The sequence below is a fragment of the Triticum aestivum genome, chromosome 4A (genome assembly GCF_018294505.1).
Source record: "Triticum aestivum cultivar Chinese Spring chromosome 4A, IWGSC CS RefSeq v2.1, whole genome shotgun sequence".
Lineage (NCBI taxonomy): Eukaryota > Viridiplantae > Streptophyta > Magnoliopsida > Poales > Poaceae > Triticum > Triticum aestivum.
The window spans coordinates 437,371,813-437,392,917 of record NC_057803.1 but is presented as its reverse complement, the minus strand read 5'-3'; the positions used below and the strand labels follow the sequence as shown (position 1 = coordinate 437,392,917).

Sequence of the window (21,105 nt, the reverse complement as noted above, 5' to 3'; positions counted from 1 at the left end):
AATACCTTGAACTTGTCGAAAAACCTTTTGTGACAAGTCGAGCTTTGTAGATAGTGACACTACCATCAGCGTCTGTCTTCCTCTTGAAGATCCATTTATTCTCAATGGCTTGCCGATCATCGGGAAAGTCCACCAAAGTCCACACTTTGTTCTCATAGATGGATCCTATCTCAGATTTCATGGCCTCAAGCCATTTATCGGAATCTGGGCTCATCATAGCTTCTTCATAGTTCGTACGTTCGCCATGGTCTAGTAACATGACTTCCAGAATAGGATTATTGTACTACTCTGGTGTGGATCGTGCTCTGGTTGACCTATGAGGTTCAATAGTAACTAGATCTAAAGTTTCATGATCATCATCATTAGCTTCCTCTCTAGTTGGTGTAGGCATCACAGGAACGGTTTTGTGTGATGAGCTACTTTCCAATTTGAGAAAAGGTACAATTACCTCATCAAGTTCTACTTTCCTCCCACTCACATCTTTTGAGAGAAACTCCGTTTCTAGAAAGGATCCATTCTTAGCAACAAAGATCTTGCCTTCGGATCTGTGGTAGAAGGTGTACCGAACAGTTTCTTTTGGGTATCCTATGAAGACACATTTCTTCGATTTGGGTTCGAGCTACCAGGCTGAAGCTTTTTCAGATAAGCATCACAACCGCAAGCTTTAAGAAATGACAGCTTAGGTTTCTTGCGAAACCACAATTCATGCGGTGTCGTCTCAACGGATTTAGGTGGTGCCCTTTTTAACGTGAATGCAGTTGTGCCTAGTGCATAACCCCAAAACAATAGTGGTAAATCGGTAAGAGACATCGTTGATCGCACCATATCTAATAAAGTACGGTTACGATGTTCGGACACACCATTACGTTGTGGTGTTCCAGGTGGCGTGAGTTCTGAAACTATTCCACATTGTTTTAAATGAAGGCCAGACTTGTAACTCAAATATTCGGCTCCACGATTAGATCAAAGAAATTTTATTTTCTTGTTACGATGATTCTCCACTTCACTCTAAAATTCTTTGAACTTTTCAAATGTTTCAGACTTGTGTTCCATCAAGAAGATATACCCATACCTGCTTAAATCATCTGTGAAGGTCGGAAAATAACGATACCCGCCACGTGCCTCAGCACTCATTGGACCGCAGAAATCGATATGTATTATTTCCAGTAAGTTATTGGCTCGCTCCATTGTTCCTGAGAACGGAGTTTTAGTCATCTTGCCCACGAGGCATGGTTCGCAAGTATCAAATAATTCATAATCAAGTGGTTCAAGAAGTCCATCTACATGGAGTTTCTTCATGCACTTTACACCAATATGACCTAAACGGCAGTGCCACAAGTATGTTGCATTATCATTATCAACCTGGATCTTTTGGCATCAATATTATGAATATGTGTATCACTACGATCGAGATTCAATAAACCATTTACATTGGGTGTATGACCATAGAAGGTTTTATTCATGTAAATAGAACAACAATTATTCTCTGACTTAAATGAATAACCGTATTGCAATAAACATGATCCAATCATATTCATGCTCAACACAAACACCAAATAACATTTATTTAGGTTCAACACTAATCCCGAAGGTAGAGGGAGTGTGCGATGATGATCTTATCAACCTTGAAATTACTTTCAACACATCATCACCTCGCTATTAACTAGTCTTTGTAACTCCTGTTTCAAGTTAGTAATCTTAGCAACTGAACCGGTATCAAATACCTAGGTGTTACTATGACACTAGTAAAATACACATCAATAGCATGTATATCAAATATACCTTTGTTCACTTTGCCATACTTCTTATCGACCAATTACTTGGGGCAGTTCCGCTTCCAGTGGCCAGTCCCTTTGCAGTAGAAGCACTCAGTTTCAGGCTTAGGTCCAGACTTGGGCTTCTTCCCAGGAGCAGCAACTTTCTTGCTATTCTTCTTGAAGTTCCCCTTCTTTCCTTTGCTATTTTTCTTGAAACTAGTGGTCTTGTTAACCATCAACACTTGATGCTCCTTCTTGATTTCTACCTTCGCGGCCTTGAGCATAGCGAAGATCTCGGGAATCGTCTTGTTCATCCCTTGCATATTATAGTTCATCACGAAGCCTTGATAGCTTGGTGGCAATTACTGAAGAACTAAGTCAATGGCACTATCCTCCGGAAGATTAACTCCCAGCTGAGTCAAGTTGTTATGGTACCCAGACATTCTGAGTATGTTTTCACTAACAGAATTGTTCTCCTCCATCTTATAGCTATAGAACTTGTTGGAGACTTCATATCTCTCAACTCGGGCATTTGCTTGAAATATTAACTTCAACTCCTGGAATATCTCATATGCTCCATGACGTTCAAAACATCTTTGAAGTCCCGATTCTAAGCCGTAAAGCATGGCACACTGAACTATCGAGTAGTCATTAGATTTAGTTTTTCAGACGTTCATAACGTCAGGAGTTAATCCTACAGCAGGCCTTGCACCTAGCGGTGCATCAAGGACGTAATTCTATTGTCCAACAATGAGGATAATCCTAAAGTTGCGGACCCAGTCCGTGTAGTTGCTACCATCATCTTTCAACTTAGCTTTCTCTAGGAACGCATTAAAATTCAAGGAAACGGTAGCACGGGCCATTGATCTACAACATAGATATGCAAAAACTATCAGGTCTAAGTTCATGATAAATTTTAGTTCAATTAATCATATTACTCAAGAACTCCCACTTAGCTAGACATCCCTCGAGTCATCTAAATCATCACGTGATCCATATCAACTAAACCATGTCCGATCATCACGTGAGATGGAGTAGTTTTCAATGGTGAACATATCTATGTTGATCATATCTACTATATCATTCACTTTCAACCTTTCGGTCTCAGTGTTCTGAGGGAATGTCTGTACATGCTAGGCTCGTCAAGTTTAACATGAGTATTTTGCACGTGCAAAACTGTCTTGCACCCATTGTGTGTGAACGTAGAGCTTATCACACCCGATCATCATGTGGTGTCTCAGCATGACGAACTGTCGCAACGGTGCATACTCAGGGAGAACACTTATACCTTGAAATTTAGTGAGGGGTCATCTTATAATGCTATCGCCGTACTAAGCAAAATAAGATGCATAAAAGATAAACATCACATGCAATCAAAATATGTGACATGATATGGCCATCATCATCTTGTGCCTTTGATCTCCATCTCCAAAGCACCGTCATGATCCCCATCGTCACCAGCTTGACACCTTGATATCCATCGTAGTGTCGTTGTCGTCTCGCCAACTATTGCTTCTACGACTATCACTAATGCATAGTGATAAAGTAAAGCAATTACATGGCGATTGCATTTCATACAATAAAGCGACAACCATAAGGCTCCTGCCAGTTGTCGAAAACTTTTACAAAACATGATCATCTCATACATCAAAATATATCACATCATGTCTTGACCATATCACATCACAACATGCCCTGCAAAAACAAGTTAGACGTACTCTACTTTGTTGTTGCAAGTTTTACGTGGCTGCTATGGGCTTCTAGTAAGAATCGTTCTTACCTACACATCAAAACCACAACGATGTTTCGTCAAGTTTGTTGTTTTAACCTTCAACAAGGATCGGCCGTAGTAAAATTTGATTCAACTAAAGTTGGAGAAACAGACACCCACCAGCCACCTTTATGCAAAACAAGTTGCATGTCTGTCGGTGGAACCAGTCTCATGAACGTGGTCATGTAAGGTTGGTATGGGCCGCTTCATCCAACAATACTGCTGAATCAAAATAAGACGTTGGTGGTAAGCAGTATGACTATCATCACCCACAACTCTTTGTGTTCTACTCGTGCATACCATCTACGCATAGACCTGGCTCTGATGCCACTATTGGGGAACGTAGCATGCAATTTCAAAAAAAATCCTATGATCATGCAAGATCTGTCTAGGTGATGCATAGCAATGAGAGGAGGAGAGTGTGTCCACGTACCCTCGTAGACCGAAAGTGGAAGCATTAGCTTGACGTGGTTGATGTAGTCGAATGTCATGATCCAACCGATCAAGAACCGAACGTACGGTACCTCCGAGTTCTGCACACGTTCAGCTCGATGATGTCCCTCAAACTCTTGATCCAGCAAAGTGTTGAGGGATAGTTTTGACAGCACGACGGCGTGGTGATGGTGATGTGATCCGCGCAGGGCTTCGCCTAAGCACTACAACAATATGACCGGAGGAGTAAACTATGGAGCGAGGCATCGCACACGACTAAGAGAACAATTGATGTGCTATGGGGTGCCCCCTGGCCCCGTATATAAAGGAGGACGGGAGGAGGCCGACCTAAGGGGGCACGCCATGGGGGGAACCGACTAGGACTCCTAGTCCAAGTCGCCCCCCCCCCCTTCCTTCTTTCGGAGGGGGAAAGGGGGGAGGAGAGGGAGAGGGGGAAGGAAAGGGAGGGCGCAACCCCTTCCCCTTGTCCAATTCGGAAAGCCCATGGGGGCACGTGCCACCCCTTGCAGGCTGCCCTCTCTCTCCCCTATGGCCCATGTTGGCCCATTACTTCCCAGGGGGGTTCCGGTAACCTCCCGGTACTCCGAAAAATACCTGAAACACTCTGGAACCATTCTAGTGTCCGAATACCATCATACAATATATCAATCTTTACCTCTCGACCATTTCGAGACTCCTCGTCATGTCTGTGATCTCATTCGGGACTCCGAACAATCTTTGGTCACCAAAACACATAACTCATAATACAAATCGTCATCGAACGTTAAGCGTGCGGACCCTACGGGTTCGAGAACTATGTAGACATGACCGAGACACATCTCCGATCAATAACCAACAGCGGAAACTGGATGCTCATATTGGTTCCTACATATTCTACAAAGATCTTTATCAGTCAAACCGCAATGACAACATATGTTATTCCCTTTGTCATCGGTATGTTACTTGTCCGAGATTTGATCGTTGGTATCCTAATACCTAGTTCAATCTCGTTACCGGCAAGTCTCTTTACTTGTTACGTAATGCATCATCCCGCAACTAACTCATTAGTCACATTGCTTGCAAGGCTTATCGTGATGTGCATTACCGAGAGGGCCGAGAGATAGCTCTCTGATTCTCGAAGTGACAAATCCTAATCTCGATCTATGCCAACCCAACAAACACCTTCGGATATACCTGTAGAGCATATTTATAATCACCCAGTTACCTTGTGACGTTTGATAACATACAAGGTGTTCCTCCGGTATCCGGGAGTTGCATAATCTCATAGTCGAAGGAATATGTATTTGACATGAAGAAAACAATAGCAATAAAACTGAACGATCAACATGCTAAGCTAATGAATGGGTCTTGTCCATCACATCATTCTCCTAATGATGTGATCCCGTTCATCAAATGACAACACATGTCTATGGTTAGGAAACTTAACCATCTTTGATTAATGAGCTAGTCTGGTAGAGGCTTACTAGGGACACAGTGTTTTGTCTATGTATACACACATGTATTAAGTTTCCAGTTAATACAATTCTATCATGGATAATAAACATTTATCATGATATAAGGAAATATAAAATAACAACTTTAGTATTGCCTTCAAACGAACACAAGTATTGAGATGCAGAACCAGAGCTGGACAATGTACTATATGCAACAGTTTAGTTCTTCCAGCAAGGCATTGTCAATCCAGTAGGACGAACACACAAGTAACCAATGGTTGCACCTACACAAACAAACAAATACTTGTACCCCAACACGATAAAGGGGTTGTCAATCCCTTCACGGTTACTTGCAATTTTGCAAGGATGAGATCTGATAGAGATAGGTATAAAAGATAAATAAAAGTGCAAAATAAATTAAAGGTAAATAAATTGCAGCAAGGTGTTTTTGGGTTTTTGGTTTTATAGATCTGAAACTAATATGATAAAAGATAGACCCGGAGGCCATAGTTTTCACTAGAGGCTTCTCTCTTGAAAGAACACATATGATGGGTGAACAAATTACTGTTGAGCCATTTATAGAAAAGCACAAAGTTATGATGATATCTAAGGCGATCATGAATATAGGCATCATGTCCGTGACAAGTAGACCGACTCATGCTTGCATCTACTATTATTACTCCACACATCGACCGCTATCCAGCATGCATGTAGTGTATTAAGTTAACAAGAACGGAGTAACGCCTTAAGCAAGATGACATAATGTAGAGGCGTAGATCCAATTAATATGAAATAAGCCCTAATTGTTTATCCTTAATGGCAACAATACAAATAAGTGTCGTCTCCCCTTCTGTCACTGGGTATGAGCACCACAAGTTTGAACACATTACAAAGCACCACTCCCATGGCAAGAAAAATCAATCTAGTTGGCCAAATCAAATCAATATATCAGAGAGAAATCCAAAGCTATCTTAATCATGCATAAAAGAGTTCAGAGAAAACTCAAATAATATTCATAGATAATCTGATCATAAATCCAAAATCCGTTGGATCTCAACAAACGCACCGCAAAAAGAAGATTGCATCGAATATAACGCCAAGAACATCAAGGAGAACATTGTATTGAAGATCAAAGAGAGAGAAGAAGCCACCTAGCTACTAGCTATGGACCCGTAGGTCTGTGGTAAACTACTCACACATCATCGGAGGGGTATCAAGGTTGATGTAGAGGCCCTCCATGATCGAATCCCCCTCCGACGGAGTACCGAAACAGGTCTCCGAATGGGATCTCATGAGGACAGAAACTTGCGGCAGCGGAAAAGTATTTTTGGTGTGCCCTATGGTATATGGGGAATATTTGGGTATTTTTAGAACAAAGATTAGGGTTAGAGGAGCGTCAGGGAGGCCACAAGCCTGGGGCGCCCCCCATGGCGCACCCTCCGAGCTTGTCACCAACTGGTGGCCCCTCTGACCTCCTCTCGAAGGTTCCTGGTGTCTTCTGGTCCAAGAAAAATCGCCAAAAAGTTTCGTTCCGTTTGGTATTGATTTTCTGTAAAAGGACAAAAACAAGGAAAAAACAACAACTAACACTAGGCACTAGGTTAATAGGTTAGTCCCAAAATAAGATGTAAAATAGCATAATAATGCATATAAAACATCCAAGATGAATAATATAATAGCATGGAACAATTAAAAATTATAGATACATTGGAGACGTATTACTACTCCCACAATACCTACCACACGCAGCAACACCATCAACACGTGCAAGTAGCAGCAGCAATAAGCCACCAGGAACAGCAAGCAGACAACAACACTTCTTTCTCTCTTTCAGCATCACCAGCAGATGCAACCTTCTCCTTGGGTAATCAGCAACAGCCGCAACTCCATATGCAGCCACAACAACAGCCTTCAATAGTTTCCCTTCTTCCTCCTCTGCCATGCAGTTCCAGTAGCCAGTGCAAGGGCTCCACCAGCCACAGTAGGCCCAAGACCTAGCACAAGCAACGTCCCCTCCAAGAGCTGATCGTCTACCTGCTTCGGTTGCGTCCTTGCTTCCTCTTGCTCCTACACACGGAGCTCGCCATGCTTGTTGTTTGCTTAGATCCGCGATGCCACCTTACCGGACCACGTTGCCTCACCGGCCGGTCGGCGTCGTCACCTTAGGCCCCGCCGTCCAGGCCTTTGATACCATGTTGTGTGTGTGTGTGTGTGTGTGTGTGTGTGAGAGAGAGAGAGAGAGAGAGAGACGTACCCAGACCCTAGCAACAACCAATGTGGTCAATGGTGGTGCTCAGACTCATGACAGGGAGGAACTCGTCCCCTTTTAGGTCAGTCACGGATTGTCCTTGGCGACATGGGCCAACAGGGGTGGGCCACACTTACAATAGATATAAATTGTAGTCATCCTTGCTTCATATCATGTGTCATCCAGTGGTGTGAAGGCAGCAACACTCACCGATTGGACCCCGACAACGACCATTTTCATTCCAATTATTCATCTGCAGTCTAACGGTGAAACATTAACAGGTGAGACCGAACACTAGATAAACGAGACACTTTTTTCTAGCATGTCATGGACTGTGGAGTCCCTTTGTTATAAATTTCCTGAGCTTCATTCCTTTGCTATAAATGACATAGTCTCTGTAGCCAGTGTTGCCTCTGCAGATAGTCTGTTTGATCTTTTCCACAACCCTTTGTGAGTACAAGCATATAGCCAACTCAATGAGCTTCAGACAGTTATGCCAGATATTTCTAGCTCAGCTAAGGACTGTTGGATTAGCAATGGTTCTGATTTGAGGCACTCCTCTATTCAAATGTACTCTGCTTTGATGGGAACAAACAAATCACACATTTTGTTTCAAAATATGTGAAAAAATGCTTGAAGACTCAAACACGCAAATAAAAATTCCAGCTTGCTCTACATGATAGAGTTAACACTAGATCTATGCTTACGAGAAAGGGATTCATGCTTTCCAACTATCTTTGCCCCCTTTGTAATTAGTCTCATGAAGAAACCATCATGCATTTGCGTTGGGATTGTAGTTTTGCTCGGTGCTGTTGGCACTCAATTTTTACTACTCCATCCATTCACTTTTATAAGTCGTTTCTGACAACTGAAATTGAGTTGTTTTGCATGTTGTCTGAAATGTCTACAATACCTTATAAAAGGGAACAGAGGGGGTAATAGAAGAAGGTGTAGTTCTGTTCATGAAGACTCGGTGTTGCTCTTGGCAGCTCTGCCTAGAGAGATTAATCTAAAAATTCTTGTTCTGGGTTGTTGGCATATTTGGTTACAAAGAAATGGCAAGATATTTAGGAATATCGCCCTGCCTATTCCTTCTTGGAGGATATGCTTTAAGGAGGACATTTCCCAACTTCTATACAAACTTAAAGACAAGTATATCTTCAGAGCTAGATCAATGATTATCTCCTTTTTGTGTGTGTGGGTGAGATCAATGGTTATCTCTGAATGTGTGTCCAATTCCCTAGAGCTAGTATTGGCTAAATGTGGACCATTTTTCTTTTAGTTAGATTTTTTCTTTTTTTGTTTGTCTTTGCTCCCCCATTGCAATTTACTGTTTATACTAATGAAAATCAAGGTTCAGGGCTTAAAAAACCAACATTGGTGTTCGCTGACAAGTGGGATCCAATGGTTACAGAGCTGCATACCATGAGAGTCTGTTTGTCCCACCATTGTAGGTGGGGCCCCTTGCAAACGGAAATATGATGCCATGTTAGTGCAGTTAATGTCTATGGACCGGATCAAAGACCCGTGATTATGGTTTTGGAACCGGAATACCGGGGCAATAGCACTGGGTGTGTTTTTGAACATCCAAAATTCGAGGCAAGCTGGCTTGAGGAGGAGCAATGCGATGAGGTGGCACGCAATGCCTGGCACTTGGCAATGCTGACTGGCGATAAAGGGATAGTTGCGGCAATCAGAAGAGTGGGGATGGAACTGCACACATGGAGCAAAGAGGTCTTGGGCGATCTAAAGAACAAGAAGGTCAAGAAGGAGCTCAATCGCTGCAGGAAAAGAGCCATCTCCCAGGAGCAAGTCTCTCTTGAGCAGATGTTAAGGTTGTAACGCCCGGATAATCTTGCTACAGTAATTCCATGCTAATCATGCCACATCACCTCGATTACCGTTGCTAAACTTCCGTCAGTTCAAACCGCGTCAAATTCAAATTTAAATTAATGTAAACAACAAAAGTTTTCAAAGGCTGTAACAAAAATGTTCGGGCAGTGCTGAATATTACAAGGGTAATTATAGTAAAGGAAACACAATTTTATAAAATCCTTAAATGCGCTAAAATTAACTAAAACAGAAAAGGAAAGGAAATAAAAGAAAGAAAGGAAATACAAAAAAAGGGAAAACCCCCGAGGCTCCGGCCCAGCAGGCCACCGGCCCAACCGGGCCATGACCCACCAGGCCGGCCCACCCCACACCCATAACCCCCCCCCCCCCACTCCCCCAGCTCCCACTGACACTCCCCACTCCCCCCTCTCTCAAAATATCTCCCTTTCCCCCTCTCTCCTGATTGGATCGGGAGGAGAGCGACCGCATCGCCGTCGCCGACCATCACCTCGCCGGCGCCCCTTCCCCCACCGGCCTGCCTCCTCTTCGCCGGACCTCCCCGAACCTCCCCGCGCCCATTGCCCCGTTCCCTGCTAAGCTGCGGTGAGGCCCGGCCTCTCCTTCTCTCCCCGCCCCCGCGCTCACCACGCCGACGGCCGTGCCCCCGCGCCCCTCCTCTCTCTCCCTCGCCCGCGACGGCGCTGGCCTCGCCATGCGCCGCGTGTGCCCTGCCTTGCCCCTCTCTACCGCGGCCACAGCCGCCGCCCCGCTCGCCCACGTCCCGCGCACTCCGGCCACCGCTGCTCTCCCTCTGCCCCTGCTGCCGCTGCTGTGCTGCTGCCGCGCCCGTCGCCGTGAGCCCCGCCTCACTCGCTCGCCGCTGCGCGAACCCCCTTACCTTGTCCCCTGCTACCTTCGCCGTCGCCACATCATCCGTGGCCTCGTCCGCCGCTCAAGCACGCGCACGCTCGCCGCCCGCCCCGCACTGCTCTGCGCCCGCGCAGTCGCTCACCGGCTGCGTTCCGGCCACCGCATCCCCCTCCCGCCTCCGGCCGCTGCTGGACGCGCCCGCCGGTGCCCCGCTGCTCCGGTCGTGGCCACGAGCCAGGCGCCGCCCCCCTTCCTCCCCTTGCTGGCCGCGTCGGGCGCCGGTGCCCTCACGCCCGCTCGACCCCGCTCTAGCCTCGCCTCGCTAACGGGCGGGCTGAGGCTTCGCCCGTGCCCGCGCCCGGCAGCCCACGCCCGCTAATGCCCCTCTGGGCCACAGACAGGTGGGGCCCACCCCCAGAACGATAAAAAAAGATTTAAAAATAATAAATAATAAATAAAATTATTAATTAAATTAATCGATTAATTAAAGGATTAATTAAACTTAATTAATTTTTATTAATTAAACTAAAACAACTAATTAAGCCTAACTAATTAACCTAAACCCTAATTAACTAAAACAGTCAGTGACAGAGGGGTCCCACCCCTGTTGACCAGTCAAACGTTGACTGGTCAACTGGGTCCCTCTGGCCCACCTATCAGACACTGGGTACACTTTTGTGTACATTGTGCTGGGTGCACCTAGCAATTTAACATTTATTTTCGAATTAAAAATAATTTTAGAAAATGATTAAATCTTTAGAAAATCATATCTTTTAATCCGTAACTCGGATGAAAATACTTTCTACATGAAAGTTGCTCATAACGACGAGATGAACCCGGATACGCAGTCCGTTCGTCCGTCACGCATCCCTAGCATAGCAAACACGCAACTTTCCCCCTCCGGTTCATTTGTCCAAAAACGCAAAACACCGGGGATATTTTCCCGGATGTTTCCCCCCTTCACCGGTACCACCTCTTACCACGTTAGGGCACCCCTATCACCGCTACTTGTCATGTCATGCATTGCTATGCATCTGTTTGCTTGATATTTATTGTTTCTTCCCCCTCTTCTCTCGCTAGACACCGAGACCGACGCCGCTGCTACCCAGTACGACTACGGTGTTGACGACCCCTCTCTCTTGCCAGAGCAACCAGGCAAGCCCCCCCTTTGATCACCAGATATCGGCTACTCTTCTCTATACTACTTGCATTAGAGTAGTGTAGCATGTTACTGCTTTCCGTTAATCCTATCCTGATGCATAGCTTGTCCTTGCTACTACTGTTGTTACCTTTACCTGCAATCCTAATGATTAGTATAGGATGCTAGTTTATCATCAGTGGCCCTACATTCTTGTCCGTCTGCCATGCTATACTATCGGGCCGTGATCACTCGGGAGGTGATCACGGGTATATACTATATACTTTATACATGATACATGTGATGACTAAAAGACGGGTCGGCTCGTAGGAGTACCCGCAAGTGGATCTTTGTGGCGAAGTGACAGGGTAGGTTGAGACCACCTAGGAGAGAGGTGGGCCTGGCCCTGGTCGGCGTTCGCGGTTATTTCAAGATAACACGTTTAACGAGATCTTGGTATTTGATCTGAGTCTGGCTACTGGCCTATACGCACTAACCATCTACGCGGGGATAGTTATGGGCACTCGACGTCATGGTATCAGCTGAAGCCTTCGTGACGTCAGCGACTGAGCGGCGCGCGCCGGATTGGACTGGAACGCCTGCTAGGCTAGGTCTGCTTCCGGCCGCGTTCGCAACGTGCAGGTGTGCAAAGGGCGATGGGCCCAGACCCCTGCGCCATAGGATTTAGACCGGCGTGCTGACCTCTCTGTTGTGCCTAGGTAGGGTTGCGACGTGTTGATCTTCCGAGGCCGGGCATGACCCAGGAAAGTGTGTCCAGCCAAATGGGATCGAGCGTGTTGGGTTATGTGGTGCACCCCTGCGGGGAAGTTTAATCTATTCGAATAGCCGTGATCTTCGGTAACAGGACGACTTGGAGTTGTACCTTGACCTTATGACAACTAGAACCGGATACTTAATAAAACACACCCTTCCAAGTGCCAGATACAACCGGTGGTCACTCTCTCACAGGGCGACAAGGGGAGGATCATCGGTTAGGGTTATGCTATGCGATGCTACTTGGTGAACTTACCATTTACTCTCTTCTCCTGCTGCAAGATGGAGGTTACCAGAAGCGTAGTCTTCGAAAGGACTAGCTATCCCCCTCTTATTCCGGCATTCTGCAGTTCAGTCCACATATGATAGCCTTATTCCAGTTGATACCAATGCATGCATATGTAGTGTAGCTCCTTGCTTGCGAGTACTTTGGATGAGTACTCGCGGTTTCTTTCTCCCTCTTTTCCCCCTTTCCCTTCTACCTGGTTGTCGCAACCAGATGTTGGAGCCCAGGAGCCAGACGCCACCGTCGACGACGACTACTACTACTCGGGAGGTGCCTACTACTACGTGCAGCCCGCTGACGACGACCAGGAGTAGTTTAGGAGGATCCCAGGCAGGAGGCCTGCGCCTCTTTCGATCTGTATTCCAGTTTGTGCTAGCCATCTTATGGCTACTTGTTTAACTTATGTTTGTACTCAGATATTGTTGCTTCCGCTGACTCATCTATGATCGAGCTCTTGTATTCGAGCCCTCGAGGCCCCTGGCTTGTAATATGATGCTTGTATGACTTATTTTATTTGTAGAGTTGTGTTGTGATATCTTCCTGTCCCTGATCTTGATCGTACACGTTTACGTGTATGATTAGTGTACGATTGAATCGGGGGCGTCACAAAGGTACAAGCTTGAGAGACTAGAGGACCAAAAAAATACTTATTGGAAGCAGCGAGCGAAGGCTCATTGGTTGCATTATGGAGATCAAAACACTAGCTTCTTCCATTGTTGTGCCTCAGAGAGGCGAAGGGTAAACTTGATCAAATCTCTCAACAACGACGAGGGCGGTGTGGTGGAGGGGGGAGCTGAGAACCTTTATCACTAACTACTACAAGCAACTTTTCTCTTCTTGTGCAGGAACTAGAGAGGATGAGCTCCGTGACAAGGTCTCCCCGATTGTTACTACTGAGATGAATGTCTTCCTTAAGAGACCTTTCACCTTTGAAGAAAAAAATTGGCTCTTAATTAGATGGCATGCGGTCTTTTATAAGCGCTTTTGGGATCTGGTAGGGGACGTGGTGCAGGGCGAAATTCGGTTCTGAACGGTGGCCAAATTCCAGCGGGCTAGAACGAGACGGTCATTGTTTTGATCCCCAAAGTCAAGAATCCAACCCGGCTTAAGGAGTTGTGGCCGATCAGCCTTTGCAATGTGGTGTTTAAGATTGTCACAAAGGTGATTGCTTGTCGGATGAAGGAGGTGCTTGATGTGGTCATTTCTCCTAGCCAGAGTGGCTTCGTCTCTGGACGGCTGATTACCGGTAATATTCTGATCGCTTATGGGACCACCCATTTCGTGCGCCAGAGGAAGGAAGGTAGAGATGGGCTTGCAGCTGTCAAGCTTGATATGAGTAAGGCTTTTGACCGTGTTGAGTGGTCTTTCTTGGAGAAGATAATGCTGAAGTTGGGTTTCTCTCATAGATGGTTGCAGCTGGTGATGCGTTGTGTTACCACGGTCACGTACAAGGTAAAGGTGAACAAGAATCTGACTGAGGTGGTGGTGCCTCAGTGTGGCCTGAGGCAGGGGTGTCCTCTATCACCTTAACTTTTCATCTTGTGCTGAGGGACTCTCGGCTCTCTTTCACCGGGCCGAGGAGGATGGATCTTTGCAGGGAGTTCAGGTTTATCCTACGACTCCCAAGATAAACCACCTCTTCTTCGCCGATGACTCCTTGATCTTTATGAAGGCGAATGAGCCAAGTGCTCGAAGGATCCAAGAGATCCTTGCTCTCTACGAGGATGCGTCTGGCCAAATGATAAACAAGGAAAAGTCCGTTGTTATGTTCAACAAGGGAACTTCTCAGCGAGCAAAAAGGAATTTCTAGAGGATTTACACATTCGGGGCAAAGCCTTCAATGAAAGATATCTTGGTCTGCCAATTTTCTTGGGTAGATCAAAAGCCAAGGCCTTTGAGTATCTTAAAGAGAGAATCTAGAAGTTAATCCGAGGGTGGAAGGAGAAATTCTTGTCTAGAGCAGGGAAGGAGATCTTGGTTAAAGCCATGGCCCAGGCGATCCCCATCTATGCCATGTCCTGCTTTGACATCACGAAATCTTTCTGCGATGAAATTAGCTCAATGGTCTGTCACTATTGGTGGAATAATCAAGATGAGGAGCCCATCACTGGCTGAGCTGGCAATGTCATACAAAGCTAAAAACCGAGGATGGCCTTGGCCTTCGTGATCTCCACATCTTTAACCTGGCCATGTTGGCTAGACAAGGTTGGAGACTACTACAAGACCCTGAGTCTCTATTTGGGAGGGTGCTGCGGGCTAAATATTTTCCTGACGGGAAGCTTCTGGACGATGTTCCCGCCCCTGGCATATAGTACACTTGGCGCAGCATCCTAAAAGGGGTGGACTTATTAAAGGAAGTGATTATGTGGAGGGTGGGGGATGGGACTAACATCAAGGTGTGGGAAGATCCCTGATTCCCGAGGGCGATACAAGGAGGCCTAGATCTTTCCCAGGGCGCTCCCCAATCACTCTTGTAGCAGATTTGCTCAATACAAACACCAGGGGCTAGGACGAGGCGATGGTCTGTGATCTCTTTCAGGAGGAAGAAGCAAAGGCCATTCTCCCCATTAGCATCTGCGAAGGGATGGATGATAATTTTGCTTGGCACTTTGATCAACGTGGCATCTTCTCTGTCAAATCTGCTTATAAGATTGGTGTTATGCTGCGCGATAGAAGGCTGGGAAGAGATGTTGCTCTAAGGAAAATTCTGCTAACATCACTGCCAAATTTGATTGGAAGCATGTCTGGTCCCTGAAGGCCACCGGCAAGGTAAAGATGTTTGTGTGGCGCCTTGCCCACAATAGTCTGACTAACCGCATGAAAATTCAAAAGCTGGGCGTGGACGTGGATGCTAGATGCCATGTTTGCCATAGGTTAAATGAAGATGGAGGCCACACCTTCCTGAAGTGCAAGAAAGCTAAAGAATGATGGAACATTTTGGCTTTGAGAGAGACCCGAGAAAAGCTCATGCTCTGCAATTCAGCCCACTCCATGCTTCAGGAGTTGTGGAGGTGTGATGAAGACACGCAGTTGGAGGTCGTGACCTTTATGTGGGAATGGTGGAATGTTCGCAACAAGGCCAATGCTGGTGAGGCGGCTCCAGAGCCTCAAGCGGTTTGTCACCGGGTGGAGAAGTTGCTAATTGAGTCCCTGGGCTTGCGAAAACTAAACAAGCCTCCTAAGCCACCGGACATTCACAGATGGAGCAAGCCCCCAATGCATCATGTGAAGGTTAACTTCGACGGTGCCTTTGATGAAAATACATGTGCAGGGGGTTGGGGCTATGTGGTCCGTGATCAGGCTGGCGAATTTATCGTTGCTGGTGCGGGCAAGTCTGTGAACCTGAAATGTGATTTGTAATCTGAATCTGTAGCCTGCCTTGCTGCCATTGGTGGCGCGATCAGGATTGGGGCAAATCGAATCATCTTCGAGTCTGATTACTCAACCCTTATACATGCTTTGAAGAGCAACGAATATGACATGGCAACCATTGGTGTGTTGGTGAAGGAAGCTAGAAGCCTATACATTCTAAACTTTGATTTCTATACTTTTTCTTTCGGCCGACGCACTTGTAACTCTGTAGTACATGAGCTTGCCAAGATGGATGTTCATTGTCTGATGACTCCTTCTGGGAGGTCTCTGCCCCCAATTGTATTGTAAAACTGTTAGCCAGTGGCATTGTTGTGCTTGAAGTTTAATGGAATTTTCATTTTCCCGTCAAAAAAAGTTAATCATAATTTCGACGGATGACGAGTGTCCAAGTGAACTCAGCACCACTCCACCAGCATCAATCAAAATTATGATTACAGCATACTTGGCCTCTTTTGGTTCATAGGATAGGATTATCATAGGAATAGGAATGTTGTAGGAAATGAGATGACATGTATCTCAAATCCTATGAATAGGAATAGGAAACAAGATGTCATTTGGTTGACACCAAAGGAATTTTTCCATTGAGTCTAGACTTTTTTTTATTTTCCTATGAAATATGAAGGATAGGAGCCAATCCTATGTAGGAATAGGAATCCATTCATATGAACCAAAGGGCTCTAAAGGAAAAAATCCTATAAAAATCCTATCATCTAGAATTCCTATGAAATTGTTGTAAACCAAAAGAGGCCTTAGTTGATATCTGGATGGGCAATCAGAATAATATTAATAAAGTAGGCATGGCATGAGCATACACACACATGTAGTGTAGGGATACAAATTCCTCGTACTACTAGGTCTCAGCGACCGCACCGCGACCAGCGGCACAACAACAACTAGTGGTAGTAGTAGCGAAGCAGTATATCATCGTGGCTGGCTGACTCAGACGTCGCGGTCGCGCTTGCACTCTGGCGCCATGGCGGCGTAGCGGTCGTGGTCGGTGCAGTAGTTGTAGATGGTGTGCTCCTTCCTGACCCAGGCGAGGCGGCGGTACTGCGCGGCGTCCAGGTCCTGGAACTCGGGCTGGTCCCACCAGCGGGCGCCCTGGGTGGCGCAGAACTTGGCCTCCGCGGACGCCTCGCAGCCGTCGACGTGGAAGCCCCGGTAGGAGGCGACGAAGGGCGCCTTGGACCAGTCCGTCTTCTCCCGCCCGCCCCGGGTCGCCCAGTCGTCCGCGTTCCACAGGCTGGAGTAGAGCTTCATGGGCTGGTCGAACGGGTACCGCACCCCGAGGTCCTTGCTGTTCTTGAACACCCGGATCGGCGTGTCGTCCACGAAGAACCTGCATGCATGCCCAATGCCCAATGTCACGTCACAACCTCCATTTTCCTATTAATATTTCGATTCATTTCTTTTTCTTCTTTTACGAGGAAAATACTATTATTAGTAGCGGCGTGGCAATGAGAGAGACAGCGCGTCAGACATCGTGTCCGGTGCTCAACTTTGCAGAAATTCTGCATGGACGGTGCAGTGAACTGTAGGACTGCACGCGCCACCCCATGAGCCTGCCTAGTACTCTGGCCTCTGGGGCATAATTGCCTTGCCTGGAGCAGCGGGCCCAGGGCAGACCGACCTCTACCTTTGGTAGGAGTATTCATGTTGCTGTTCAGGACATGCACGCGCCCCGCATCCATTGCACATGCGCGGCCATCTTAGCCCTTAGGCCAACTTCGCACATGCGCGGCCATCTTAGTCCTTAGGCCAACTTCACCGCGAGACCCAAACGAATGTCCGTTTTATTTTATTTTTGTCCCTTTGGTAAAGATTTGGAATCGTGTTCGGTTCTATCCTGGAATGCGGTGGCCGTGCACCCACCGCGCGGACGCATCTTTTTGCTCCATCCTGTCTGCGTCTATTTAAAAAAAAGAGACATTTCAAATGCTAAGCCCCAGTTCACGACTTCAGTTCATCACGCCGGCAACAAAGCCAGCGGCCTACACGACCATCACCGACAACACAGCCAGCCTCCAAAATGAATAGTTGTCCTCGCCGGCAACACAGCCAGCGGCCTGCAACACAGCCGGCCTCCAAAGTGAATGTTTTTTCGCCGGCACACTGCCAGCGGCCCAGCGGGCGGGCGGCACCCATGCCAGCCTCCAAAAAGAACGGCCACGCCGATCGGACGACCTAGTTCAGGTCTTCATGCCACGAATCACCATGGTCGTAGTCAGCATGATCGTCGGCCTCCTCATCGGGCACGTACTGGGCGCGGCCATCCTGACTTTGGGTCTCCTCGGGGTCGTAGGCACGGCCATGCCCATCCTAGAAGATCACGTCCTCCATGTACTGGTTGTAGAAGGGGTCGTCCACCTTCGGCGTTGAGGTTGGCATTCCGTCAAACAACACGCGGGGGGCCGACATGGTGCCCGTGAACGGTGCACGCGCCTGCTTTCTTTGCATCTCGACGGACGGCCGCCCGCCGCTGCTGGACCCAGGCGTGATGTTGAGGTCGATGACAGCCACGGTGCGTGGTGTGGACGGCGCGAACAAGCCCACGTCCGGCGACGCCAAAAAACGGGTCTGGCCGTCATGCCTGGGCGGAGGAAAGCCGGGTGACATGGGCGTGGCGCGCGACGTCGGCGACTGGCAGTGTGTAGGTCGGGCGACCGACGAGCCTGTGCTCGCCGGGCCGACGGCCACTGCATGAAACCCCGCCGGACGGCCCATGCCAAGCATGAGGATAGCGTGCGCTTTGTTGACGAGGTCCTTCTTCTCGTCGGCAGCGGCCTTGCGCCGCGCGGCCTCCAGCTCCTCGCGCTGGGCGGCGAACTTGGCCGCGGCGGCATTGATCTTGACGACCGCTCTCCGTTCCCAGGCCGCCGGAACTCGGCGGGGCGTCGGCCATGGACGGGGGAGAGAGGGGGCGGCGGGAGGGACGTGGGAGGGTTTGAGGGAAATGGCGCCAAATGAGCATGGGGGGTTGGTTTCTCCCACCGACAGACGGGCCAGGGGAGGACAAGTGCGCGCGTCCCACCCGTCTGCGCGCTGTCCGTTTCACCCCAAAATCGCCGCAACTTTGGGCTGGGGATGGGTCGAAAGCAGATACAAAGCAGACAAAAGTCTGTTTGCGCCCGCGCGCTGGGCCGTCTCGTTTGTCCCTTTTACCCCAAACGGACGGGGCGGATAGGATAGGGTCGCGCGGTGGAGTTGGTCTTAGGTGTCGTGCTGCTTGTTTACGGATATTATGCATGTTGCATGAGCAGTACTACAGATTTTAAAATATCATGTATTATGGCACGGAGGGTACTTGTCTAGGCCTCCTTTGATTTGTAGGATTTTTATAGAAATTTTATAGGATAGTGTTTTTCAAGAAAAAAAATTTAGAGCTCTTTGGTTTGTTTGTAGGAATGGAATCCTATTTCTATGAAGAAATTCTTCATATCCTTCATATTTTATAGAAAAATAAACATTAGCCTAGACTTAATGAAAAAAAATTGTGAAATAAATTAAAGGACATCTTCTTTCCTAGGTTTGTAGGATTTTTATAGGAATTTTATAGGATAGTGTTTTTTAGGAAAAATTCTTTTAAAACCCTTTGGTTTGTTTGTAAGAATGGAATCCTATTCCTATAGAGGAATTCTTCATATCCTTCACATTTCATAGAAAAATAAACATTAACCTAGACTTAATGTAAAAAATTCTATGAAATGAATCAAAGGACATCTTCTTTTCTATTCCTATTCATAGAATTTGAGATGCATGTCATCTCATTTACTATGACTTTTCTATTTCTATGATTTTCCTCCAAGAAGAGAGTATAAGTTATATGCTCATAAAATAAACTGTATCATCGTAAATGTTTTTGGATACGAATAAAATAGCATTACATAAGTTACTCCTTCTATTCCGAGTTATTTGTCGCAGGTATGGAGGTATCTAGATGTATTTTACTTCTAGATACATCCATTTCTGCGACGAGTAATTTGAAACGAAGGAAGTACATTTTATGTTAATTAAATATGTGGTTTAAGTTAGACAAAAAAATTGATTAACCTTACACGCGAAATCTTGTAGATTCGTTAACTAATCAGTTCCAAACATCATCAACTAACTAAAGATCGTCTTCTCATTTGTCACCAATAAGGGGGAAAATAACTTTTTTTTTAAAGAAAGGGGGAAAATAACTTAGTAAGCAGGAATACGAAAGGGGGATGGAAGAGCTACGCGATCATGTAGAGGTTCCAGAGGACGGAGTAGGAGTGGTAGTCCTTGGTTGGGTCGAACCAGAGGTAGATCCTCTGCTCCCGGTCGCCCTTGCCGCCGGAGAACACGTTGGTCTGCAGGATGTACGGCTGCCCCGTCCTGTTCCCCAAGAACTCGAAGTCGATCTCGTCGTGCTCCGAGTTCTGTGACGACAGCTGCAATAGCAAATGCAATCCAGAAGCAAACCATCACTTACATTACATCTTAAGCATACTCCTGCACTGCACAAGGGCGAGAATGCGAGATGGAGATGAACGTGAGGCGTACGTAGAAGGCGGTGACGGTGCCGGCGGAGTCGCCGCCGACGAGCTTGATGTGCATGCTGAAGTGGCCGAAGAGGTAGGAGCCCCGGGTCTGGAAGCCCGTGCCGGTGGTCTTGTCCAGGGACAGCTGCACCTCCCGCCCGCCGTTCACGTAGTGGATGTGGTCCTGCGCCCACGTCGGCACGTAGTTCTTGTCGAACGGCACGTCCACCGGCTTCCGGGGCGGCGCTGCCGCCACGCCGCGTAGCAGCACCGCCGCCACCACGGCGAGGAGGGCCCCCGCGGTCGCCTTCATTTCGCCGGCCGGCCTCTCTTCCTCCTTCTCTGTTACTTCTTGGCTTGGCTGGTTGGTACTACAAACAATGGGCGAGTGGTGGATGCGAAGACGAAGAAGCCTGTGTGTATTTATAGCTAGTGTGAGCTCACTGTACGTAGGTTCTTGGAGTACATTATTGGTTGCTTGGCGAAATAAAAATAATCTGTTTTGACGTGGCACTAAATGAACATGATGGATCGAGCGATGGCAATCGAGTGATGAGTGAGCCAGCTGCATCCAGTGCATGGGGACGCTGTGGAGTGAGGTGCTTGCGAGGTGCAATGCTTGTCTTGTGCGTGTCAGGTTGGCCCAGTGCGAGCAAATCAAGCAT

The 21,105-nt window shown here is 47.2% G+C and overlaps 1 protein-coding gene across 1 annotated transcript; it reads right to left on the bottom strand.

Moving 5' to 3' along the window:
• Positions 1-16,528: 16,528 nt before the first annotated feature.
• XTH (probable xyloglucan endotransglucosylase/hydrolase) lies at positions 16,529-20,829 on the bottom strand. Its single transcript, NM_001405819.1, has 3 exons — positions 20,463-20,829; positions 20,157-20,350; positions 16,529-17,274 (listed from the first exon to the last, which is right to left on the bottom strand). The coding sequence occupies exons 1-3, from the start codon at positions 20,751-20,753 to the stop codon at positions 16,875-16,877; spliced, it is 885 nt and encodes a 294-aa protein (NP_001392748.1). The 5' UTR covers positions 20,754-20,829; the 3' UTR covers positions 16,529-16,874.
• Positions 20,830-21,105: the final 276 nt, after the last annotated feature.